This window comes from Fundulus heteroclitus, chromosome 13 (genome assembly GCF_011125445.2).
Source record: "Fundulus heteroclitus isolate FHET01 chromosome 13, MU-UCD_Fhet_4.1, whole genome shotgun sequence".
Taxonomy (NCBI): Eukaryota; Metazoa; Chordata; class Actinopteri; order Cyprinodontiformes; family Fundulidae; genus Fundulus; species Fundulus heteroclitus.
In genome coordinates, this window is record NC_046373.1 from 41,692,382 (window position 1) to 41,719,388 (window position 27,007).

General features: G+C 36.4%; 2 protein-coding genes across 4 annotated transcripts in view; both read right to left on the reverse strand.

Annotated features, from left to right (window-relative positions):
• Positions 1–18,352, reverse strand: part of LOC105924466 (H-2 class I histocompatibility antigen, K-D alpha chain) — a 159,075-nt gene extending 140,723 nt beyond the window's left edge. For all 3 annotated transcript variants that reach the window (XM_036145806.1, XM_036145808.1, XM_036145805.1), the window contains exon 1: positions 18,288–18,352. In XM_036145806.1, the coding sequence (XP_036001699.1) occupies positions 18,288–18,348 (61 nt within the window). In that variant the 5' untranslated portion in view covers positions 18,349–18,352. The remainder of the gene's footprint in view (positions 1–18,287) is intronic.
• On the reverse strand, positions 7,999–21,922 carry LOC105923046 (major histocompatibility complex class I-related gene protein). The gene is made up of 6 exons (XM_036145827.1): positions 21,907–21,922; positions 11,453–11,731; positions 10,194–10,496; positions 9,559–9,654; positions 8,199–8,216; positions 7,999–8,058 (listed from the first exon to the last, which is right to left on the reverse strand). Exons 2-6 carry the CDS (start codon positions 11,709–11,711, stop codon positions 8,006–8,008), a joined length of 729 nt encoding a protein of 242 aa, XP_036001720.1. The 5' UTR covers positions 11,712–11,731; positions 21,907–21,922; the 3' UTR covers positions 7,999–8,005.
• Positions 21,923–27,007: the final 5,085 nt, after the last annotated feature.

Sequence of the window (27,007 nt, forward strand, 5' to 3'; positions counted from 1 at the left end):
TGCTGCTGGAACTGCTGTTGCTGTTGATGACCAATCTGAAGCATGGAGGCCATGTCGCCAGCCATGCGGTTCACCTCTCGCTCTGTTTGCTCCAGGCGTTGCATGGCAGTAGGTTGATCCGGTCCGTTGGTCTCCATGCTGGGTTGAACATGCGCTGGATCCATGTGTTTGGTCAGATCGTTCTGTCAGTGCGGACAGAGGAGGACCCAATAGCACAGTTTAGTCCAAAAGTTTAATAAGTATCTGGAGGTAGAAAGCAGGAACCTCGGTTCTGGATCACTGGTGGGAGTCAGAGTAACAAACAGGCAGACAGGTTACATATGCAAGGTTGCAGACGATCTGACAACTGTGGAGTGAAAAAACTGGGTCTTATATACAAGAGGTGGTAATCAGAAAATGCAGAGCAGCTGGCAGGTTGACGGGAGCAGAGCAGAGACAGGTGCATGTCATCAGCCCAAGCAGAGAGCTCATGACACTGCGCAGGTTCTAAGGATTCCTCCAATGCTGCCTCACTTACTGAGGATGAGGTAATCATGTTTGGGAGGATGCCAATTATTTTATTTTTAATGGAATCAATTTTATTTATGAAGAATCCCATAAAATCATTACTGCTAAGAGCTAAGGGAATGGATGGATCAACAGAGCTGTGGCTCTGGGTAAGTTTGGCAACTGTACTGAAGAGAAATCTAGAATTATTCTTATTCTCCTCAATTAATGATGAAAAATATGCTGCTCTAACTCTGCAAAGGGTCTTGTTATACAACAATAGACTGTTCTTCCAGATTAAGTAGGATTCCTCTTGGTGTGTAGAGCGCCATTTTCTCTCCAATTTCCTAACATTGTGCTTCAAGGAACGCAGCTCTGAATTAAACCAAGGAGCCAGCTTCCTGTGAATAATCACCTTCTTTTTCAAGAGAGCTACATTGTCTAATGCAGAACGCAATGACGAAGTCACACCGTTTACAAAGACATCTATTTGTGAATTGGAAGAAACAACATTGCTGCCATCTACAGGGCATTTCTGCAATACGGAGGATATTAAAAAGGGGACAGACTCTTTAAGTTTTGATACAGCATTATCCGATAAAGATCTACTATAATGGAACCCTCTTTTGGGGGTGGAGAACTCAGTTAGATTAAACTCAAATGTTATTAAAAAATGATCAGATAGGACAGGGTTGTGAGGAAATACTATTAATTCTTCACAATCAATGCCATATGTCAGCACAAGGTCTAAAGTATGGAGCCAAGATTGCGTCGGTTTATGCACATTTTGAGCAAAACCAATTGAATCTAGGATAGTTTTAAAGGCTACACTAAGGTTATCACATTCTGTGTCAACATGGATGTTAAAATCACCCACTATAATAGCCTTATCAGTATTTAACACCAAATCAGATAAGAAATCTGACAACTCATCTAAAAACTGAGTGTAAGGGCCTGGGGGACGATACAAAACAACAAACAGAAGAGGTTTTATTGCTTTGCAGTTTGGATGAGGGAAACTGAGGGTTAAATGTTCAAAAGAACTGTAGTTCTTAATTGGCCTGGGACTAATTAATAAATCAGACTGAAAGATGGTTGCCACTCCTCCTCCTCTTCCCACAGATCTGGGAATGTGGAAATTTGAATAATTGGAGGGAGTTTACACATTTATACTAACGTAGTCCTCTTGTAGCCAGGTTTCTGTGAGACAAAACAAATCAATCTGTTTATCAGAAATCAATTCGTTAAGTAACAAAGTCTTTGGTGGGAGAGACCTTATATTTAATAGACCACATTTAATTGTTTTATTTTTAGGTTCAAGGTGAACCGTATTGATTTTTATTAGGTTTTTATGATTTGTTCCTTTTAGATAAGTTTTTGATCTGTTAAGTTTTGGCCGTGGGAAAGACACTGTCTCAATAGGATAATGGATGGGTAACAGTACAGAAGCTGCAGAGAGGTGTGTTAAACCACGGCTCTGCTTCCTGGTCTGGACCCTGGGTTGTCAGCATTTAGGAGGACTAATAAATCCGGCCAGATTTCTAGAAAGAAGAGCTGCACCATCCAAAGTAGGATGGATGCCATCTCTCCGGATCAGACCAGGTTTTCCCCAGAAAGTTCTCCAGTTATCAATGTAGCCCACGTCGTTTTCAGGACACCACCTAGACAACCAGCGGTTGAATGATGACATGCGGCTAAACATGTCATCACTGGTCAAATCAGGCAGGGGACCAGAGAAAATTACGGAGTCCGACATTGCTTTAGCAAACTCACACACCGAAGCAACACCAACTTTAGTGACCTCCGATCGGCGTGATCGGGTGTCATTACCGCCAGCGTGAATAACAATCTTACTGTATTTACGCTTATCCTTAGCCAGCAGTTTTAGGTAAGATTCTATGTCGCCCGTTCTGGCCCCTGGCAGGCATTTAACTATGGTCCCTGGTGTCTCTAGTGCCACGTTTCTGACTATTGAGCTCCCAATAACCAGGATCGGCTTCTCAGCGGGTGTGTCGCTGAGTGGGGAAAATTTGTTTGAAACGCAGACGGGTTGGTGGTGAACTGGGGGCTGAAATCTAGAGCTATGCTTCCTACGAACTGTCACCCAGCCGGCCTGCTTACCCGGCTGCTCGGGTGCTTCTGGAGGACCACTAAGTGAACTAACGCTATGTCTATGTGGCTCCGCGCTAGCAGAGGGGCGGCTATCAGCTGGTCTTTCCATAGCACGGAGCCGGGACTCTAATTCTGACACCCTCGCCTCCAAAGCTACAAAAACACTACATTTATTACAAGTACCATTATCACTAAAGGAGGCAGAGGAATAGCTAAACATCTGACACAGAGAGCAGGAGATAAGGGGAGACTTAGTCAGAGACGGAGAAGCTGAAGTAATAGTAGGAGAGGAAGCCATTGTGGAGCTAAAGCTAGGCTAGGCTAAAGCTAGGCTAGCGCCCTTCTACCACGCCAAGAGAGCAAACCGTGAAACACGAGGAGTTCCCAAGCGTGATGTGTAGCAACAGAAAATGTTTTAAAAGTGCTTATGTGTTAGAAACAGATGTTACAGCAAAGAGATTAAAGATAAAAGCGAGAGAATCTGGAGCAACAAACCGTTGCTCACGCAGTGAAAACAGGAAGTGATACAATACGCCTTACCGCAAACAGGAAGTGATGTCAGCTCACAGTCAACTCGATGAAGTGAAAAATAGAATTGGTGTATCCAGCGAGGAGGATGTTGTATCATGGTGGAGTAAGTAAGCGGGATGGAAAACGTGATGAGAGCTAGAAGAAAGGAGGAAGTGGGCCACCTTTGGTTGAATCGACTCGGTGCTTAGGGTAAAAGTGTAGAGGAAATAAGAGATGTGGTGATGTTGTAGATACAGGGGGAGGGTTTGAAGCGTTGCATCCTCCCCAAAGTTCTTTCAGAAAATAAAGGAAAGATTATCTGTGTGCTCGGGGCTCAGTTTCTCATTTCAGAAGACACGCAGCGCGGAGCAGGAGAGAAGAAAACCCAAGACGGATGGACGATCGTTGAGCCAAAGGAAGAACACGGCGCCCCTGTCTCTGAGAACCGCCGAGACTGAGTCAGATTATCTTTTTTTTTTTTCCACAATTCGGGGCCAACAACCTGCAAATACTGTCAAGAAGCACTGCTGTGGTTTGACCTGGTTGAGGTGAAGAGCCTAGATGTTCTGAAGATGTGAGATGCACCCGTGAGATGTCAGTTCTGAAGCTGAACAACCTGTCGAGCAGAAGAGACGGACCTCAGAGACAATAATCAAAGCAGGGGCTAAGAGCGAGAGTCTTTGTGAGCGGGGCATTACCGGGACATCAGGGTGGCCATCGAGAGAAGGGAAGTTGTTCGCCTGGACAACTCCTTTACCCAGAGTTCAAAGACATTTTGGGTTTCCACCTTAAGTTCGGGTCAGTTTGCTCCTGAACGTATTAGTAAGCAGCCTTAGTTTGTTATCAGTCAAATTGCTTAATGCTGTTTCTAATACCCTGCTAAAGCATACTAATTAAAGAAGCATATAAAATTGTATTAGAAGTTGTGGACATTCAATTATTGAGTCAACATTCTTCCATGATTGTAAAACAGACACAGTGCATGGTTCTAGAAATATTTGGGAGGTCTTGAAAGGTTGCCTGTAGCCCAAACTTTAAAACAACACCCTTAGGGACTTTTGAGTTTCTAAAAAAAATACTGATCGTATAACAAGTGCCGATGTATAAAAGTAGGAGCCACCGTTAACTAGGGTGGTGGTCGGGAAACAGGTGGCCTCAGGCTACTAGGTTGTTTGACCTGTCCACTGAAGAAGGGTGTGGCCCTAGGACGGAGGTGGTTAGTAGATCAGTCGTATCCTACTTATCTAGCTGAAAAGGTCTCACAGGAATCCTAAACAGGGTAATACTCGTTAGATTCAGAGGTCTTTAGAACCCCAGCTAGTCTGAGCTTTAACCCAAAATAGGAAAGGATGTAGGAGTGGGGTTTTAATTCAAAGCTGGAATCGTCAACATAAATCACCAATCTTGTGAGAGAAACAAGCAACTTTATCCATGAAAACATGCCCAACAAAAGCCCATCAAGCAAACCACCACACTATGATACCAAGGCCGCTTCTAATAGTTACTAATGCATGTATTTAGTATGTACACCGGAACATTTCTTGCTCACCGACAGTTGTTTTAGCCGGCTAATAGCTCTTGTTGCACGGCGTATTTACCAGGAACAAGAGGTCTGTTGGAACAAAAAAATCAGGCCCAAATAAACGACTCCATGTTTAAAAACAAGCCGAAAAAAATACAACCCGCAACTCACAAAATTTGCAAGCAACTTTAGAAAAAAAAACATGGCCAAAGCCACTTATAATAAGCAGACTAAGCAACACTGAAGCTCACAGAAATACTCCTGCTCACAATCTAATAGACCTCCAGCCCATTTCATGGACCGTTTCAACACAAGTGAGCAGTGTGTGGTGTTGTTTACCATCACGATGATGAGGGAAGTCATGGAATGTATGATGATGTTTTCATTCTACTGAGAAAAGCCAAATAAACCTACCGATGCAGACACTGCAGTCGCTAGAAATTCACTCGTTGGCTTCTTATCACCAATGAAATGTGGAGATCCCATATAGGATTCTTTGGTTAGAGTTTCCTCTGTGTTAGAGCCATAAATAGAAAATATCGAAGTTATTTGTATTATGGTTTGCCTTTTATGTTGTCGTGTTTCAGTGAGGGAACTGATATTTGTTCAGACCATTTTATTGAGAGGTATGGTTTTATTTTGAAAGGCGCACTTCCTGTCAAGCCGAATTGTGGAGAAAACTTTGAACTGACTGTTTAGACACGGAGCAATACAGTTTTTGACCGTGAAGCTGTGTAGGAATAAGAAGAAGGAAAAAAAATAAAAACAGAGAATTGTAAAAGATATTGACATTTTTGTGTTTACATTTTTTCAATTTTTTTTCTAGATGATGAATTTTTTGTTAAAAAGAAACGGTTTCACGCGCCCTCTACTTTCCTTTAGTGTCTAAGGAATGACACAGATATTGGATCTGATGCCATAACACTCTGTAAAGTCCTCTTGCTTATAAGTTAGTGTCCAACATGGACATTTCTTGCCATTCCTTCAGGATTTAGGAAAATTAATAAAAAAATTTCCCTTCATTTGGTCATGATCATCATATCAAGAGTTACTCCTGCAGATACGGCGATATTTAGGACAGATCTGTTCACTATTCGACTCGTACAAGTAAACTGTACAAGCATTTTCATATTCCGGGGCCTGGTGCAGCTGCTACGTCATGATTATGAATATTCTCATGTGATTAGAGTTACACTGCGTTATTTGGATGTCAAGATGGCAGCCTCTGTGAAAAGCATAGAAAGGATACAAAATAAATTTTTACTCTATATAGGCGTGTGTTGGTACAAAATTACTAATTATAATACTTCAAGTTTGCTATTATATAATGAATGAAAATAGAACATTTCAGAGTTTAGTTTGACTTTAAATGTTACTACATAATCAATAAATTTATGAATTTAGGATATGTGTTCATAGTATTGAATCCATTATTAGACCCAAAAGCCATTCATCTTATAACAAAATTTAGGCTGCCATGAAAAATTTTCTTATTTCCCACATTTTGGGAAAGTAAAGCACCTCACTGAGAGAATAGCTATAATAATATTTACGCAATTTAATGAAATATATGAACAAATAACTGTGAAATCTTCAGCTAAATGTTCTCTTTTATTTTAAAGTATGTAAAATAAAAGAGAACATTCATGAAAAGGAAAAACTAAATAAAACCATATTTGTTATAGCGGTTTCTGTTAAAGAAAATCACATCTTTGGATAAAGTTCATTTGGTTATATTACAAGAAAGTATAAACAGTATTTATAAAACTCTTGCTTCTAAAGTATGTACAGAAAACCAGCGATGTCAAATGATAGAAAAGACAAAGAAATGTTGGATTTGGTAGAAATTTATTTTTTGAAGCACACCAAATGTATGGCACTGAGTTCAACAGAACATCAATAAACTGAACCCAAAAAGAAATTATGAAAGCCCCAGATGATGTCTATAAAATAGCAAAAGCATGTTTTAACACAACCTTTGATGAATACAGAGTATGAACATGTCTGAATTAATTACATTTCACCAAAAATAGAGACGAACTGCCAATTTTGTTTCAGTGCAAACATCATGAACCTGCAGGGACAAAAAGAAAAAAAAAGATTTAGTTTAAAGAAATCGCTGGATTTTAAATATTTTAATTTAACAAGTTAAACTATATGATATCCTTTAAAACATACAGAACCCAGTGAACCAAAGATTATTTAAAAAACAAACTAGCCTCAGCTACAAACTGTTTCTGTTCATTTTAATTTCTTCTGTTTTGTATTTTCTGCTGTGAGGTGAACTCACTGGATTTTCTCTGCTGACACTTTGATTTCTTCCTTTTTGAATGTTTTCCTTCTGAAAATGTTTTAACTTAAACAAAGGTTCACTGAAATATAACATCTTTTTTATCATTTATGTTAATTTATCTTCATGAATAATTTTTACAATCCTCTCAATTATTTCAACCTGCAGCTTTCTTGTCAGAATGTGTTTCCTGTTATTCAACCATATGCAGCAGCTCGTTAAGATCTGAGAGCTCCCTTCATTAACAGCATCATAATTTTACATACAATACAACTTTATTTACAAAGCACTTTAAAAACAACACCATCAACCAAAGTACAGTACTACGATAAAAACTAACAAAATGCAGAAATACCTTTGCCAGCTCTAGCAATCAGAATTACAATAAAACTATGACCAATTAATAAACATCAGAATAATAAAACTAATAAAGTAGATAAAATAAGAATAAAAAAAAAAAGAACTTCTCAAACTGAGGTACAAGCCTGAGCTAAGAATAAATTATGTGTTTTAAGAGAAGATTTAAAAACAAGTGAGTCAGCGTGTCTGATTTGCAGCTTATTCCACAGTTTGGAGGCGGCGAATGAAGAGGCTCAATCACCTAATAACACAGTTAGACTTTTGTGTGGATTGGTTTTGGAAATGCAAATTTAAGGTCATTCTATGATTTTCTTTTTCAATACTAAGTTATTCCAGAGCATCCATAAAGATGTTTTATTAATAACAATAATACGTGTCTTTTTTGTGTGTTTTATGACGTCAGAATGTTTGGCAGCTTAACGAAATAATTTGATCATATCCATGAACATTTTCCTCTTACAAAGTAGTTTTCCTGTTTCTGCCAGGAGTAGTTCCACTGATTTATCTGTGTATAATAATGTACAAATTATTTCTTCTTTTAGAAACTTTTCATGGTAATAGATGTCCCATTTAAATGATCAAAGCTTCCCCTTCCCTCTTTTTAAACTTGAATATAACTATTACAGGTAATAAAACACGATACATACAGCTTTAATGTTTATTAACAACAACTTTGATCAACATTGATCAACTCAGATCTTTGTGTTTGTCTTTTTTCGTTCTTTTCAGGCTTCTGGCAGAAACTTGGTTTCCTCTGGGGGTCTAGAGTTATCCATAGCTGGAACAGTAAAACGTGTGTGAATCAATGTTCTGCTATGAAGTGAGGTAAAGTGTACAAAAAACATTCTGAAAGAAGACTTTTAGAAAATGCAGAACTATGAATAAAAACAGACCAGTGCAGACAGTGGCTGTACTTACGAGAAGGTGGACGCTTGGCTGAAACAGAGAGAACAATAAATAAGGTTCCCTAAAATAAATCTGTATACTCTCTCCTTATTTATACAGATAAAACCCAGTAAGCATCTTTAGATCAAAATACATCTAAACAAAGGTTCACAGACCTTGAGGCTAAATTTGGTAAATATTTGGGTTAAATTAAAAGTGAGACCTTTTTGAGCATCTAGAATATATTTTAGCTGATATAATTTAAAAATGTGTAATTATTGTCAATTACCAGATGAGACACAGAGGATCTTTAATTGCACAAATAATATATTAGTTCAGCAGATTGAGTGATCCTGCTTTCATTGTCCTGTTTATTTTTTATTTTTCACAATTAGAAATGATCCGTTTCTCGCCTGCCTGTGAGATTTTCTCTCCAGAAAAAAAGAGTTCTGTCTGGAAAATATAATGAATCCTGATTTACTGCCCCTTTTTACTTTAATGAAAGCAAACTTGATTTCAATCTGGGAAATCCAGCAAACAGCAGTCTGAACAGCTCAGGCGTTTAAGGTCTCTTTGGATTTAATGTATTCTCCACCTTCCAGTAGAGAACAAGTAACACCTCATCATATTTACCATTATTCCTTCACACTCCCTGCATTCCAATATTACAATTTGATAAAAAGGATAAAAACCATCTATAATCAGTAAAGTCAAGCTGCCTTTGAGTTTTAACTTATGCTTCCGGGCTTTTCTTTATGGTTTTTTTAAAAGTTTTTTTTAAAAGTTATCTTTATTGCCCTACAATGGGGGAACTTTGGGAGTAACAGTGGGGAAAACATGTAGGCAGGAGAGTTACACACTAGATTGTGTAATATCAATAAAGAGGGAACATTTTAATTCAAGTTCAAAAGCAGAACATAATTAACTCGTAAGAAAGGAGATAAAAGAAAATATTACACAATTATTAATTTATAATGCAGCAAAGTTAGGGGAAAGTGCATACATTATGTGAAAACATGCAATATTTCAGTTAAATATAGGAAAGACACCAGCAGATTAAAAAACAATGTGAAAAAATTATGCAACATGCATATATGCATCACTGCATAAGCAAACACCTCAGAGAAAGTAAAGCGTATGCAAATGGTCATTAGTATCTGAGGGACAGATGGTCCTGAAAGTCTAAATTTAGACTACAGTCTTGTTTGGTCCAAACCCAGGTTAACCCGGGTGAAATACAAATATCTAACTCACAGCTACACATCAACGTGTTATTGAATTGTGTCTAAATAACATCTATATAGCCTTACTGTTTAAATCAGGTCTATTTCTCACTGGGTAAAGGTCAACAATCAAAATACAAGAAAAGGCAGGTAAACAATCCGTCTCTCACCGTTCTTCTTTTTGTAAAGGATGAAACCGATCACACCAATGAGACCAAGGACAGCCACAGCAACAACAACAGGGATGATCCACATGTTTCCATTTGCTGTTGAGAAGACAAACCAGGTCAGACTCAGACGGTCAAAGGTTTGTTTGTGTCTTTTATCCCAGTCTAAGCTTTGTGCATCTTTTCCTTGTTCTGGTTTCTGTACAGGACATTTTCTTATACTAAACACACTTATGCCTCCAGTAAGCTTCAGTGTGATTCTGTTCAGTTTCTATAACCGTGAGAGGTTAATACATTAATAATAAGTGATTTCAAGCATTATAAAGCTGTTAATTAAATTAATGCAGTGATTTGATAAATACAGTCTAAAATTAACTAAAACCCAAAAAGTAATAAAACTGAACAATTGTATTTGCACTAATATTTACTGACAATAAATTAAGCACAAACCACTGAGATTGTAACGCCAGAAAGTCACTTCTTCTAACTTTGGTACAAGCATCGATAATGATCGCAGCAGAGAAATTCTTCTGATCTAAGACCTAAAACTAAATATAAATCTAATAAGACAAAGCAGGCAGAACTTAGATAAAAACCTTTACCTATAAACACATGTGGCTCTTTACTCAGTTACTTACGTTCATTGCTCCTGATTCTTGTTTTCTCCAGTCTACGAACGATTTCTTCTTTGACTCCAGAGAGCTGAAACACACATTCATACTTGTTCCAGTCTCCAGTAGCAACAGATGACAGATGGATGTCAACGCTCATCTGGAAGGTCCCATCATTGTTAGGGAGGATCTCTCCTTTGACCACACCATCATGAACCTCCTCTCCATCTTTCCTCCAGAACATCTCTGCTCTGTTGGGGTAGAAACCTGTAGAGTGGCAGCTGACTGGAGACGAGGAAGACTTCTGGAGGAAGGAGACTGATGGAAGATCTGCAGAATATGTGAAACAAACATTTTTTAGTTCTTAATAGCTATGAATGGCATTTGCTTGTAACTATTTTTTTTTTCCAAAAGTTTATTTCAAACCTGCACACATTTTACAATACATATACTGATATACAATACATATGCACGGCTTGAAAGGGGGATGGAAGAAGCAAAAGCTTATACATGTCCAATCCCCTCCCGCTCATCCCAGGGACACTCCCAAGACCTGCAAACGACAAGACAAAGACACATCCACACTCATGCATACAGGACAACACACTGGCCCAACTATCTCCTTCCCTACACCACCCCACCCTCATAGAACATCACTCACTCTCTTCCAGGTATTTTCTCAGGACATCCCGCTTAAATATATTTTTAAAAAGATTTATGTTTTCACAACACTTTTGTTCCTCCGCTAAACTATTCCAGAGGGTGACACCACGACTTGAGGTGCACATTGATTTCAATGTAGTTCTTACTTTTGGTTGGTATAATTGATTTTCGCCTCTAAGATTATAAGTACGAAGTGCCTCCCGCTCCTGAAAGAGTTTTAAAACTTTTTCTGGAAGAGAGCCACTTGACGCTCTGAACATTATTTGCGCAGTCCTTAAGTTTACAAGATCAAACAATTTTAAATTGGAAGATTTTAGAAACAATAAATTAGTGGGATGTAAATAATTTATTTTATGAACGATTCGAATAGCTCTTTTTTGTAGTGTAACCAAAATGTATTTACACAATATAGATTACAAGAAACAGACAAAAGTTTGATCAGTTTATTTCTGAACATGGTCATCTGATATAAGGAAAAAAATAAAGACTAAAACGATAATTCAGTAAAAACTGGCTGCAAAGGCGAATAACTGCATGGAAAATAATGGAGTAATTTTTATGCAAAATGAAGTTCACACATAAATGTAGCTGTGTATTTTAAACCACGTGATGTTTCGTAATACCTGTTTTCTGCTGTGAGCTCCTCCCATAGTCCACATACTTCATCAGCCACTCAACACATATCTGAGTTAAGTAGGACTTCTCATATTCTACAGCACGTCTGTCATGATCCCACTTCAGTTTGGCGATGAAAGCTTGTTGTTTTGGAGTGATCCATGAGTGGGTCTTCAGGTCCATCATGATGAGGTCTTCTCCATCGTAACCAAACATGTCAAAACCTCTGACCTCTCCAGTCTCCTCATCCCACTCACAGCCAATCATCTGCTGATAGATGTGCACTCCTGTGACAAACAGACGTCAGGGAATTTAAAACAAATAAAAGCAGAAACAAAAAAGACACTTTGAGCAAAAACCAGATCATTTTATGTATCCAGAAAAAGAAAATATGGTCAGTTTACCACGTGTTCATAAGTTGTAACAGGGAACCAACAACAAACCAGACATTTATTGTTTTCTCTTCTAAAAACACTGAACAAAACTATGATGCCACACTTTTATTTTTGCTACAAATTTTCATGAGCTTAACTCAAAGATCTAAAACATTTTCTATATATCGTATTTCTTTGGACTATAAGTCCCACTTTTTTTCATAGTTTGACCAATCCTGCAACTTATAGTCAGGTGTGACTTATATATTAAATTTGTAATAGTTACGCTAAAATGCGTTGGCAAGAACTTTCCCGGTTGGAGTTGCTGCTTGTTATTCTGTATATTTTGCTCCATTCAGCCTCCCAGGTATGTTCCATATTATTCAGCTTGTTTGTTGTGGTTGCAGTTGCACAGTTGAATACGTTGCCTTACCAGATTAAATGTCAGTTTTTAGTCTTGAATTGTGTGAAATACATTTCTAAATAAATGCAACTTATACTCTGCTGCAACTTATTTTTTCACTCTATATGATGCACGTTTTAACTTATGCGACTAGTACTGTGGAGCGATTCACAGCCTGAAAAATAAGGTACACAAAAGAACAGTTTCTCTCAAATATTGTTCACAAATCTGTCTAAACATTATGGAAACAATATTTCCATAAACTTGCCGTATGTTATGGAAATACCGCGTATTCTAGTATGGTGTGTTAGGTAAATAGGTTGGAGATTTTCCACTTTCAATATCTTTTTTTACTTTGGTCAGTATTTACTCTGGTATTTACCAATATCTTCTACTCTTGGTGTTTTTTTTAGAATTAACTTTAGATTAGACTGGTTTGCTTTTTTTCTTCTACTCTTTCTTTTTTTCTCATAACTAAAAATTGTGTGTAACTGTCCGTGTGTATTTTACGAGGTCAGACCAGAATTTCCCCATTGAGGGACAATACAGGAATTGTTATTTTTAAATCTGTGATAGTGAACACTTCTCCTTTGCCTGGATAATCTATCCCACCTCACAGGTGTGGCAGATCAAGATGCTGATTGATTAACATGTCGTAATCTTGACATGTTTGACATCTTCTGTTTTGGCATTGTAAATGCAGGGATGTCGACCTGATCTGTTGCCTGTGAACTGAATGTTCGTTTTTCCACCATAAGCCGTCTTCAAAGGCTTTTCAGAGAATCATCCAACCAGCCTCACAATCACAGGCCACGTGTATAGCCACACCAGCCCAGGACCTCCACATCCAACCTGTTTACCCCCTACATCGTGTGAGACCAGCCACCTGGACAGCTGCTAAAAGAAACGGGTTGCACAACCAACAGATTCTGCACAAACTTTCAGAAACCACCCCAAGGAAGCTCATCTGCGTCCTCATCAGGGTCTCAACCTGACTGAAATTTGTCCTTTTAAGCGACTTGAGAGGTCAGATGCTCACATTTGATGCCATCCGGCACATTGGAGAGGTGTGCTTTCCACAGATGAATCTCAGTTTACACTGTTCAGGGTAGATTGCAGACAGGGTGTGTGGCGTCTTATGGGTGAACAGTTTGCTGATGTCAACGTTGTGGATCGAGTGGCATATGATGGCAGACGGGTTATAGTACGGGCAGGCATATGTCATGGACATCGAAACACAGGTGCATTTAATCAATGATACTGTGAGGAGATCCTGAGGCCCATGTTGCAAGGATCTGTACACAATTCCTGGAAGCTGAAAACATCCCAGTTCTTGCATGGTCAGCATGATCACTGAACATGTCACCCATTTAGCATGTTTGGGATGCTCTGGATCTGCGTATAGGACAATGTGTTCCAGTTCCTGCTAATATCCAGCAGTTTCACCACAGCCATTGAAGAGGAGTGGACCATCATTCCACAGGCCACAATCAACAACCTGATCAACTCTATGCAAAGGAAGTATGTTGCACTGTGTGAGGCTAATGGTGGTCACACCACATACTGATTGTTTTCAGCCCCCCCCCCCCCCCAGCCCCCCCAGGTCTAAGGCACACCTGTGCACTAATAATGGCGATGGATTGCACTATGCAAAGGAGAAGTGCTCACTTTTACAGATTCAAACAAAATTGTCAACAACATTTGAAAGATATGGTTATTTTGTGTATCTAGAGAATGTTTTAGATCTTTGAGTTCAGCTCATGAAAAACAAAAAGTGTTGAGTTTCTATTTCTGTAATTATATAGATCAAATAGAGCTAAATAGGGATGGAAAGCTTTTTCAAATATCCATAATGAGAATGCAAAGGAACAAGATGGATAGAAATTTATTGTATTAAACATAGGGCTGAACAATATAGAAAAAAAGCATATCTATAAAATAGAAATCACATTGATCAATATCGATAATTATCAACAAATTCTAAACATATATTTTCAGTGCAGTCCAGTCATTACATCCTCCCAACCAATCAGAACGCAGACCCAGGAACCAAGCCCCGCCCCCTTCAAAGAGTTCAGCGAGCACGTGCTCTTCTTCGTTTTTCAATCAGCTTTTTGTAAAAAGCTGATTGAATAAAGGTTTGAGTATGAATTCAGTGTTTGTGATTACAGTATCTAAAAATAGGTTCCTAAGCAACAGCATAAAATGGTCAGGACTGCACTTGAAATATATGTTTTGAATTTGTTTATAATTATTGATATGGATCAATGTGATTTATATTTTATCAATGTTTTTTTCTATATCGTCCAGCCCTAGGATATAATGCAGTGTTCTTTTATTTAACTTTTTATTAACCCACTTTTTTTTTCTTTTGAACCACGCATCTATCGATCGATATGTTATCAAATTATCATCCAACCCTAATTAAACACAGGTAAATACCTTCCAATGTGCAATAACTAATAAAAATGTATAACAATCATTGACATGACTATACACAGTAATCTATGAAGGAAACTTTACAAAAATTAGTGTCTAAAAAATATGTGATGTGTTTATAAAATGAAGAATGAACAAACCTTCTGTCTGGTTAAAAAGATTTTTTGCAATTTCCAGGTTGACTCTGAAGTTTTTCTGTTTTGTCCGGCATGTTTGAGTTTCCTCCTCCCAATAAGTTGGATATTTTGAATCAACCTTTTTCATCCATTCCTGTTTAGGAATATTTCTGTTGATGTCGCTGTCGCAGTAACTTATCTGAACATCATCCACCAACCCAACAGACACGTATGATGGGAAGTTTGATATTCCAGAAGATGCAGTGTAGAAATACTTCAGAGAATGTGTCACTGGAAGAAAAAACAAAGACATTAATGTTTCAGAACCATTATTCACACCTAACACGAACTTAGGTATCATATTTAGTTCTGACATATAAAAAATATCAAATAAATATTTAGATTTCCATAGTTTGGATTATTTAACTGTTAAGAAACTTCCTAGGAAAATGATTCATCTTGCAGCCACATTAGTCATCTAACTAGGGCTGGGCTATATGGACAAAAAATATCTCAATATTTTTAGGTTGAATGGCAATATATGATAATAATCTCAATATTTATTTATGTTCATAAAGTAGTTACATTACGTCACATCTGGATCGAAGTTTTATGCCAAATGTCTCCAAGGCACATTTTCCTAAACAAACAGCTGCAGAGAAATCTAAGAAACAACTGAAAAATAACCTACTGGAATACATAAAAACTTTTTATTATAACACAACTTAGACCATCTCACTATAAAAGATATCATCTCATCAGCGCTACATCTAACATTTTAAAATGTTCTTTACAAAGTGGTGATCAGTTTAGCTTCAGCGTACATCTATTTTCAGCACACAATAATAATTGTTAATAGATATTTAGACCAGAACATCTAATTTAATCTAATCATCTGTAATTGAATTTTATTAATCTAAAATGTCTAGTCTCTCTACAGCAAATCAGTTCAACATGTGGAAGTCAGAAAATATTTTTCTCTTCAAAGCAGCCTGTTAAGAGTGTCTGTCAAACCTGTTAGACTTAATTTCTTTACAAGGAAATAGAAGCTGCCGCTGTTCTTTCCTTGGAACAGTTTTAAGTTTGTTTACCAGAACAGAACACGTTGGCTCTGCTGTGAACAGTTTCAATAATAAATGCTTAAAATCAGCAGGTTCAAGCCAGGTTTATGTTCTGGCTCTCAGTTTTTCATGTGGGAATGTCTTTATCCCTTTGCTGAAAGTTAAACTAACGTGTAAACTGGAGCAGATTTGGGAACAGAAATAATCCCCTGTTCAACGAGGAATTTATGAAACCAGACGTAAACAGGCCACTCCCAGAGTACAACCAGGTTTTCAGGTTTGATACAAATGACATCAGGAAACAAAGATACAGGCCGCAAGAAAGTATTCACACCCCCTGAACTTGTTCAGATTTTGTTACAAAACAACTGAGGTGGCTGGTAATTAGATAGAAATGCTGTGTATTATTTAACCCTGTGATTTTTTTTTTGAAAAACACAACATTACTTCTGAGAAGTATTTTCCTCTACTGTAGTCAACTTTGTACCTTTACTAATGTGATTATAACTTCTACTACTGTTACTTTGGTACAGTTTTTGTCTCCTTTACCCTCCTCTGATGAAGAAGATTTTAACACAGCATGTCAGACACAGACTCATACAGTTTATGGTAAAACTAGAAATCTAGCATGTAAACAAATAGCCTGTTCTAATATTATTTTCCTTCTGCTGAGCCAGCTGTGGTATTTGAAGGATAAGTGAATATATGTAATATATTTAATCACATTTAGAAACATGAAGGTTTTTTGGTGTCTGAATTTTTTATTTTGTAAATATTAATTCTTCCAAGATTTCTCAAAGAATGGAATAAGTCAGTAAGGCATATTTATATTATTTTAATACATATGTGTATGTGAACATCCTGACAAATCATAAACCAGTCTGTGTTGGCGACAATCCGAGGCTCAAGTCGGGTTTTTTCTGGTACTTTCCAGACACAATTACAAGAACCTGTTAAGCAGCATGACACAAAGGATCAGTCAGTTTTCTATGTAACATTACAGAAACTTGTAAACACCTTCAGCATTTCCAAACTCGTCACATTCTGATTTGAAATAAAAAGACAATTAATCTTTCCATAAATGTTCCAAATAGAACAGTTTTTCCCAGATTCTTCTATAGAAACAACAATTACGTTCCTTATTAATTCCAACACTTTTTAAATACACTTTGTAAATGCACTCTGACCACCACCAGCAGACATAGTGGGGGACCTGCCTTGCTCAAGGACACAAAAACTGAGACGTTCAGAGCAAACCGGCAACCCACCAGTTATAGGACAAACTCCTGTCGCCCTAAATACGGCTACTGCTTGAGCAATAGTATTTTAAAGTACCTCTACTCTTATTCGAGTACTTTTTTGTCACCCTGCCAATCTCTGCATTACAACAATAAACTTAATATATTTTCAGGGGATTTTATGTGATAGTCCAACAATAACCAGTGGTTAATTGTGAAGTCGAAGGAAGAAAAATATTGACATCCCTGCTGTTTTTGCAGCGTATTCATTGTGGTACAAAAATGGTATATGGTGTTCATATATATATATATATATATATATATATATATATATATATATATATATATATATATTGCATGTTTCTTAAAAACCCTCAACTGAATTGCAGTTCTTTAATTTTCTGATTTGCTATGTTTAAAAACTAATAGCTGCATTTTTTTTTTAAAGGACATGTTATTATATTACGCACTAATGTCCACTGGTCTTAAGTTGTCAACAAAGTGACAACAGGTTAAATGTGTACATTTGACCACAAGGAAATGTATAATGTGTCTTTATACAGGGTAGCCTATGTTCCAGTGACAAGTCTAGTGTTTATTTCTCAAATTTCTAATTGAGTCATGTAGTTCTCCAAACAAAGAACAAACAATAAATCTAAACAGAGTGAATATTAAAGCTAAATACAAACTGTTAATTCTTCTTCTTTAAATTAAATGCTATGTTTTGTTTTGGCTGAGAGGGATCAAGTCAATACTAGAACAAATATTTAACTATGATTAGAAAAGTATTACAATCTCAAATAAACTTTGGACTGAAATTAAAGGCTATCAACTCTAAAACTTGATCCAGTGTGTTTATGGGACTGTGATATAAACCTGAAAAAACACAATAGAGCCCATTACATAAATAGCCTAACTTGTAGCATTGCAATACTGCACTGACGAAATATGTTACTATTTTGTGGTCAGAAAATCCACTCAGATAGATCATGTCCAATAATAATGATAATAATAATGACATGGGGCTGGCTAAAACAACAGCAACTTTATTGTCTGTCCATTTTGTTAAAATTAATTCTCTTATGTATGGGTAAAATGTTTAACCCTTAGGATACAAAACCATCAACAGTCATCAAATGCACATTATTGTAAAAAAATTAAAGGTTTTAAGAACGATCTATTTTAAATCTATTAAATCATTTTCTAACTCACCTGCAGTAGATCCTGGTATTCCTAATAAAATCAGAAACATTAAGGTTTTAATGCTGGCCATGTCGGCCTCATGTTTACATCTATTCTTGGTTCTTGCTCCATGTGAAGAAACTCCGGCAAACCAAGCAGGTTTTATTACCTGGAGTTCATTTTCACCTGAGCCAATGGGAGCGTCTGGCTGCAGACATCACTTAAAACTGAGGTAAAAGGCCCTGGAGAGGTTGGATAATGAAAGTGAAAGTAAATTCTGTGTATTCTCTGCTATTAGACCCCGATTCATGGAAAGATGGAATCAGGTTAAATGGGGTGTCTGGGATTTTTTTCTGCTCAGAAAAGAAACTTAAATCAAAAATATTTCTGTGGTTTCACAGTAAAAAAATATATTTTCTGTCTGCTGAGAAAAACAGAAAATAAGTTAAAAAATTTTTTTTTTTTAAATAGCTGTTTTTCTTTTGAAAAATGGATTTTTAGAAAAATTGAATTCCGTTTATTTTAAATTTTTGCCTATATGTGTAGCAAACGTTATTAACAGTGAACTGATGTCAGCAGACATAAGCAGAATTTGTCGACATAAGCAGAGTTATTGATGCTCCTTTTATAGCCAGTCGCTATCAGCATGTAACCATCTGGTTTCCTCCTGTTTTGTTCTCCTTCTTCCTATTTTTAACTCTTCAGTCCCTCATGTTTGTCCTTAAGTTATTTTGTGAGTTAACAGAGAACAAAGACACAGTCAGATTTAACCCTTTCTGCTTTCTATGTGTAGAGTCTAGTGTGACACTCATGTTCCTGTTAAGTGTAAAAACGAAGGGCAATTTTGGAGAACAAGAACAGGTGCAATTATTGTACCACATGCAGGAAACGGATGCTCAAGCTCCCCAAAATTAAAAGAAAATTAAAACTGTTGATTTTTTAAAAGTGATCAATGCATTAATTCATCAAGTTTTGATGGGCCTTGTGGATATTGGGAGACTGTTCCACAGTTTATAAGCTACGGCTGTCTGTTTATCTATTTGTTCCAAATAAATACCCACTTTAAGCAAAATCACTTTGTATTTATGTCTCCAGAAAAGGAATACTTGCTCAGTTTACTACATGTTCAAGGGTTTTAATGGGATACTGGCATCAAAGAAACATTTATTGCTTTTTGTTACAAATGTTTAATTAGATTGTATGACAAAAACAGGAATAGAAAGATTTTTCAAAAATCTATGACAAAGAAATAGGCTGGACAAAAGTTTACTTGACTAAACACAGAAATAAATACCTTCACACACACACACACACACACACACACACACACACACACACACACACACACACACACACACACACACACACACACACACACACACACACACACACACACACAATAATTAATAATCATATGTACAAAAATCATTGGCATGACTATGCACAATTTTCTATAGAAAACTTTTTAAAAAGTAATGTCTGAGCTTTCAAATTGTTTGTATCCTCTCTAAGTGTTGATCAGTTTAGCTTCAGAACACATTTATTTTTCAGCACACATAAATAATTAAGACCTCTATCATCTATCATAATATTCAGACCAGAGTGCTCAAGACAAACAAAAACAAATTAAGCATCACACTGGTATCATTTTATTATTCTAAAATATCTAGTGTTCGATAGAAAAACAGTTCAACATTTTGAAAGTTAAAAAATATTTCTCTCTTAGAAACAGCCGAGACTCTCTATTGAGCCTTTGTTTGGACTTGATTTCTTATTAATAAGAAAATATAAGTTGGCATTTTTTCCCCTTTAAAAGTTACTATATGTGTTTACCATAACATAATACATTGGCTCTACTTTAAATAGCTACAAAATTTCAATAACAGATGCTTAAAATAAGCACGTTCAAGCCAGGTCTACATTCTGGCTCTCAGTTTTACATGTGTGCACATCTTTTTTTTCCATATTTGATTTCTTGATGTCTAAGAAAACTTTCACAAGTTTAATTAAGAGCAATGAAGTTGATGGGAGTCAAGCAACACCCCTCACTTCAGACCATCTTCAATGATACAATAACCAGACAGGCCCAGAAAATCATGTCAGACCCCACTCATATACTTTATTCAGAATATCAGTTCCTTCCATCAGGTCGACGTCTTAGAGTCCCTGCCTGTAGATTAAACCGCTATAAGAACTCATTTGTTCCGCTTTCCATTAAAGCAACAAATAGCATTAAGCAGTAAATTGTGGAATAGGCAACAGTATTCAACATTTAAACTGACACATGCTCTTTTATTTTTTTATTTATTTTTTATTTTTTTCAGTATCTCTTAAAACAGATTTTTTTAAAGAACGGTTTTTAAACATGTTTATTTATTTATTATCATCATTATTATTATTTTTTTCTCTTCTTTCAAATTTTTATTGTGAATATAATGTAACATGCTCCTTTATGTATCTATTTATTGTCTTATAATGGAATTTTTATAGTAGTGTTATGTGTGAATGCAGTGTGACACATAGTTTGGACTATGTAGCAGCCAGAGTCTGTAACCCAAATCAAATTTCCTTTGGGACAATAAAGTTAATCTATCTATCTATCTATCTATCTATCTATCTATCTATCTATCTATCTATCTATCTATCTATCTATCTATCTATCTATCTATCTATCTATCTATCTATCTATCTATCTATCTATCTATCTATCTATCTATCTATCTATCTATCTAATTCAGTTATTTAATATTCAGTTATAGGAGTCATTAAATACATATTGGTATTTGATATGAAACGTTTAATGTTTGTTGAAACCAAAGAACGATATTGAGCCTTGATTAAACTGTAGAGGAGTAACAGATTTGATTCATAAAGCACTTTAAAACCTCCAAATATGGAGACCAAAGCGCATAACAATAAAACATTAACACTCAAAGAGATCACAGAAAAAAAATCAGTTTGAAGAATGTGTTAAAAAAAAAACATTAAGAGTTTATCGGAAAACAAAAATGCATCTTTAATTTGCTTTTAAAAAGGCCTGGATCAGTGATGACATTAAAGTCTGAAAGAAGGTGGTTCCAGAGTTTTGGTGCCGTCATTAAAAAGGTCACACCAATGTTTGAGGTTAGTCCTTCAAATATCCAATAAAAAGGTGACTGATGAGCTGAAGGACGCACCATACACACAAACACTTAAAAGTTAATTTAAAAAGGAGGCTCGAGGCCATTAAGAGATTTCCAAAATAAATAAAAGTTTAAAATGAATTCTATAACAAACAGGAAGACAGTGTAAGGAATTTAAAATGAGTGACCTGCACATGTTCGGAGGAGTTGGTTAAAAGACGGGCCGGCTGCTTTCTGGACTAAGCTGAAGGGGATTTAGGCTCAACTGGAAGACACCGACAGAGGGGGCTCATAAAAGCATAAATGGCTTTCTTCAGGTCATTAAGACTTAAAAGAGCTGTCTGCATTGCAGAAACACACTGAAGACGTCAAAACTATAACTCAAAAGTTATTAGAATAGAGCTGCCTTTATTGCCATTGCACAGAATACAACAAAACTGAAGTTCATGTCCCTTTGGTGCAAAATTATAAAGAGCATAAAAAGCAATAATTGCATAAAAGACAATAATATTTACAGATATATACACAGTAGCAGCGTGAGTCAGTGCAGGTGTAAGTCAAGATTGTAAACATAAGATGAAGCAATCATGTATCAAACAAAAAATTGTGAAATTACGTAAAACATCTTATACATTTATTCTTTTTCTAAAAGATTAAACATATAGTGAGATTGCATAATTTGTGCACTTGAGAGGAAATATGTTTGTCCTGGAGGATTCCGGCAAACAGCGCCCTCTAGAGTCACAGAATTTCATGGACAATGGTGCAACCCCGGACTTTATTGGCAATGCTTTTCTTTATCAGCCATTTATCTGAACCCCTCAACACATGCAGTAGTCTATTAAAGGCCTTTCTGTCAAACTTAGAACAACAGCTGTCTTCAAAACCGCAGTTAAAAGTTAACAATGCCCACATGGATAATAATAATGTTAATAGATTTATAGGCTACCATCATAATTTTAAAATAATTATAGTACTTGACTGAATACTAATGTGAATCAGTGGTATTTTAATGCAAGCTGATAAAGAAAACAACCAAACAGATTGCATCACAAAATAACTGAGATGGCTAGCAATGAGAAGCAAATATTGTGTACTGTGGTGTGAGAAAGTGTTTGCCCCTTCCTGATTTATTATTATATTATTTTTTGCATGTTTGTCACACTTCAGAACATCAAACTAATTTAAATATTAGTCATCAACAACACAAGTAAACACAATATACAGTTTTAATACAGTTTATGTGAAGATGAACTAAGGTGTGATAAACAACAGTTATGTTTTAACAAGTGGGCAATTAAAGCTGGACTTCTAGCATGTACCCAACGACAAATTTCATTATTATTTTCTGTTTGGTGAGACTGCTGTGGCATTTGAAGGACAAGTGAATAAATCAATCCATTCATCTATCTGTCATCTTCTGCTTATCTGAGATCAGGTCACAGGACCACCAGGTCCTAGAGAGAAACCCAGACTTCTCTCTCTCCAGCAATATCCTCCAGATTATTCTAGGGATCCCCGAAGCGTTCCCAGGCCAGACGGGACATATAGTCCCTCCACTGAGTTCTGGGTCCTCCCGGGTATATATGTGTAGGTGCCCACAGTAACACTATAACATCATTGTTGCTCTCCTGGTTATTTTAACTTCTCCAAGCAGCTAACCACTATAAACACCCTCTAAGGATGTCTCAACTTCAGTTTAGTTTTACCATTTATTCTTATATAGCAGAGAAACAATCATAAGCTTTACAGTACTGAACTCTTATACTAAAACTGTCCCAATCATCATCCTGCAGACCAGGAGTCCTGGTCTAGAAACATTAACCTGACTCTCACCAGATGGATGTAGTTCCGCAGAGCTCCCCACATCCATCTAGAATCACTGCCATTGGGAGGGATTTCAATACCACATATAATGGACGAGCCGATCAGGGTTTGGCAAAAGTTTGTAGCACTTTAGTAAAGATGATGGACATGTGGCTTATCCAGTCATATGCAAGGATTTTTAATGAGGCCCCTCCTTCTGAAATACATCTGCAATGGAGTGATCCCAGGTGGATGTGGGGAGCTCTGCGGAAATAAATCCATTCGGCTTTATAGACACACCCTCCAAGATGGGTGGCTCCTCAGTGAATGCATGTCTCTAAATCACACAGAGAACTGGTTAATTAAGAACTCCACACAGCCTGTATCTGATTGAACTAGCTTTAGCTACCCTTTAGCAAAGGATTACACAAATCAAACAAACCATTACATTAGGGTCTCCTCCGCAAATTAGGGCAAGTACAAGTGCATTAAGAAATATAAATATGCCCTAATTTGTCATTTTGTGGGAATTATCTTTTACAACGTTTTTATTTTATATTTTTAAAAGCCCCACATTTACAATTTGTCAGTGGTACAATAGCCTTTTTACATTATTTCAAGAAAATTCACTGTTTCTCAGACTGGTTGTTCTTTTTTTAAATATTACTTTACTCCTACAAGTAATGTTTTAATGCTTACTTTTTACTTCTAGTTGATCAATAGTATTTTGAAGTACCCCTATTCTTACCAGGGATTTTTTTTTTGTCTCCCTGCCACCCTCTGCATTACAACCATAAACTTAATTTTATTTTTGAAGGGATTTTCTGACAGTTCAACACAAAGCAATGTTTATTTGTGAAGTAAAAGTAAAAAGTGTTGATATTTCTGCACGTTTTGTTTCATTGTGGTAAGTAAATACTACATCATGTTTTATGCATTTTTATGCACGCACAATTTACACATTTCTTAAAATTCCCCAACTCAACTGCACTTCTTTAATTTTCTGATTATGCTACCTTTAACAAAGAATACCTCCAACAGTATTTTTCTTCGTGTGCAAATTCACCCTTATTGCATAGTCACCTATTTTTAGATTTTGCTTGTATGTTTTTTGCTCTTGTGTGAATCTACATGCTTCCATTTACCTGACAAACAGATCACAGTTTGTGAGACTGAAGGACTGTGTGTCTAACCAGGTGGTCAGCAGCACAGGAGCACCACAGGGTACTGTACTCTCACCGTTCCTTTTCACTCTGTACACTTCAGACTTCCAGCACAAGTCTGACTCCTGTCATCTACAGAAATACTCAGATGACTGCAGTTTTCAGGTCAATCAGAAATTGACCAGAAGCTGAGTACAGAGAGCTGGTGGACCTACTTTGTGACATGGTGTGGAAGCAATCATCTCATCTTGAATGTGAACAAAACAAAGGAGATGATTGTAAATTTTAGGAGAAACAGGATTAAATCAAACCCATTTTCCATCATGGGAGAAGAAGTGGAGGTGGTTGAGGAATTTAAATACCTCACTGTTCATCTGGACAACAGACTGGACTGGAGATGCAACAGTGAAGCCATCTACAAAAAAGGACTGAGCAGACTATACCTTTTGAGGAAGCTAAAATCCTTCAAGGTTTAGAGCAAGATGCTGTAGATCTTCTCTAAGTCTGTTGAGAGCATCATCTCCTCTGCCGTCATCTGTTGGGGAAGCAGCATCAGAGCCAGGGACCCTAAGAAGCTCAACAACACGATAAAGAAGGCCGGTTCTGTTCTGGGGACGACTGTGGAACCTCTGGATACGACGGCGATGCAAAGAAGGATTTGCATAAAATCAAGGAAATTATGGACAAATTTGAACATCCTCTTCATGACGTTGTCATCGGAAAACAGAGTCTCTTCAGTCAAAGGCTTCTTCAGAGAGGTTGTAAAACAGACCGCTACAGGAGATCTTTCCTGCCCAAAATCAGTTACATAAACATTTAATTTCCCTTTAGGACAAATAAAGTATTTTTGAACTGAATTAAATTTTGCTGTTGGGACATGTGATTTTTCCACTGAGAAACAATAAAGGTTAACTCTATACTAATAAGGAGACCTTGCTAAAAAAAAGTATCCGACTCTTTTTCTGTTTTGATTCAATGCCAGATCATGTGGTTCCCCACAGAGAGAGAAAAGGTAAAAAAAAATGTTGCAATAATAGCACTGATTTTTAAATTTTTACATGTTCTAACTCACCTGCCGTAGCTCCTGGTAGTCCCAGTAGATTTAAAAAGATTAAGGCCGTCATGTTGGCCATGTCCCTTTCATGTTTACATCCATCCGTTCTTGTTCCGTGAGAGAAAACACCTGAAAACCAGGTAGGACAGGTGTGTACCTGGAGTTCAGCTTTCATCTGGGCCAACAGGAGCGTTTATTCTCACTGAAACTTAAATGTGGTAATACCACCACCAACTGATATGGAGTGTGGTTCATATCATGTTTTAATTAATCAAATAAAATTGATTCAGTTTCTTTTGTTTAAATAGAAATGGTCAATAAGTTGTATATATGTTTGCTTCCTAAATTCCTTTGCAACAAGTATAATGTTTTAAACTTTTCTTCAATATGAATTCATTATATTTCTGACACCGTGCTCTGTTTCCTCCTCCCCAGTGATCACATTTCTCTGTATTACTCTACTCTACTGTCTATTTTTAAAAAGTGTAGTGTTAACTTTTGTGGGTCAAAATCTTAATCTTATTAATTGTTCCTTCTGTCTTCTCTTTCTTTTAGTTCTAATTAGCCCTGATTCTTTTGATCTTATAAAACCATCCTCATTTTCTTTCTCTATCCAACCTTTTCTGCTATTCTTTCCTCAGTTTTTGTTTGATGGTACTTCTTGGTTCTGATTTACTAATATGAACTCTAAATTTAACATGACTTTGCGTTGCCTTTTTTGCCCTCCTATCTGCCATTCCATTTCCACTTATTCCAATAAGAGTTGGTGCCCATAAAATACTACAGTTAATTTGTATAGTTTGTATTCTGAATAAAGTTTGTAATATTTCTAATAAAATGCCTGACCTGCTGTCTGAATAAATGTTTCTCAAACTCAGTAATACGGAACTTGAACCTCGGCAAATTAGTTTTTAATGCTTTTGTCATCCACGCACTGTATAGCAAATAAAGTTTCCCACATTTCCGTTTTATAAACAGATAATCCATTTGTCACTTGTTTTGCAATTTTTATTTCAAATTCATGTACTACAAAAGCGACTCCTAATTTTTCCTGTTTTTTAAGCGTCTGTTTGAATCTGGACGTACTGATAATAATTCTTTATATATGCCTGTGTTGTATTGATTCTAAATTGAATGTCTTATCCTCTATCTTTTCTATTAATGTCATTTCAACTGTTGGTTCTGGTAAAATCCACGGTGCTATAATTGGTATTAGTATTATTGGACTTATTTCTAAAGTATGTATTTGAAATTCTTCTGTCATTTTCCTAATAGCCCATATGAAACTTAATGTTTATTTTTATTTTTCCCCTTTTCCCAGCATAGATTTAAGTGTCACGTGTTGGATAATCCAGGTTATTACCTTATACATTTAACCGTTAATGTATTGCTAATTTTGTTCTTCCAAGTTTCATATCAACTTTGACTGCTACTGTTGCAGTGTTTTTATTTTATCTTATTTTTTTGCTGAACCATAAGCTATACTTCCATAACTCATATTATCAATTCTGCGTGAACCAGTGTTAAAGCTATTTTATCTGCTCCCCAGTCACTGTTTAAACATCTCATGATATTTAATATTTTCTTACATTTAAATTTTTTTCA

Excerpts from the sequence above, each read along its gene's own strand:
- LOC105923046 (XM_036145827.1), bottom strand. The coding sequence starts at position 11,711 with ATGATTGGCTGTGAGTGGGATGAGGAGACTGGAGAGGTCAGAGGTTTT. Across the intron at positions 10,497-11,452 it reads GAGCTCACAGCAGAAAACAG|ATCTTCCATCAGTCTCCTTC; the intron begins GTATTACGAAAC and ends CATATTCTGCAG. Across the intron at positions 9,655-10,193 it reads AAGAATCAGGAGCAATGAAC|CAAATGGAAACATGTGGATC; the intron begins GTAAGTAACTGA and ends TCTTCTCAACAG.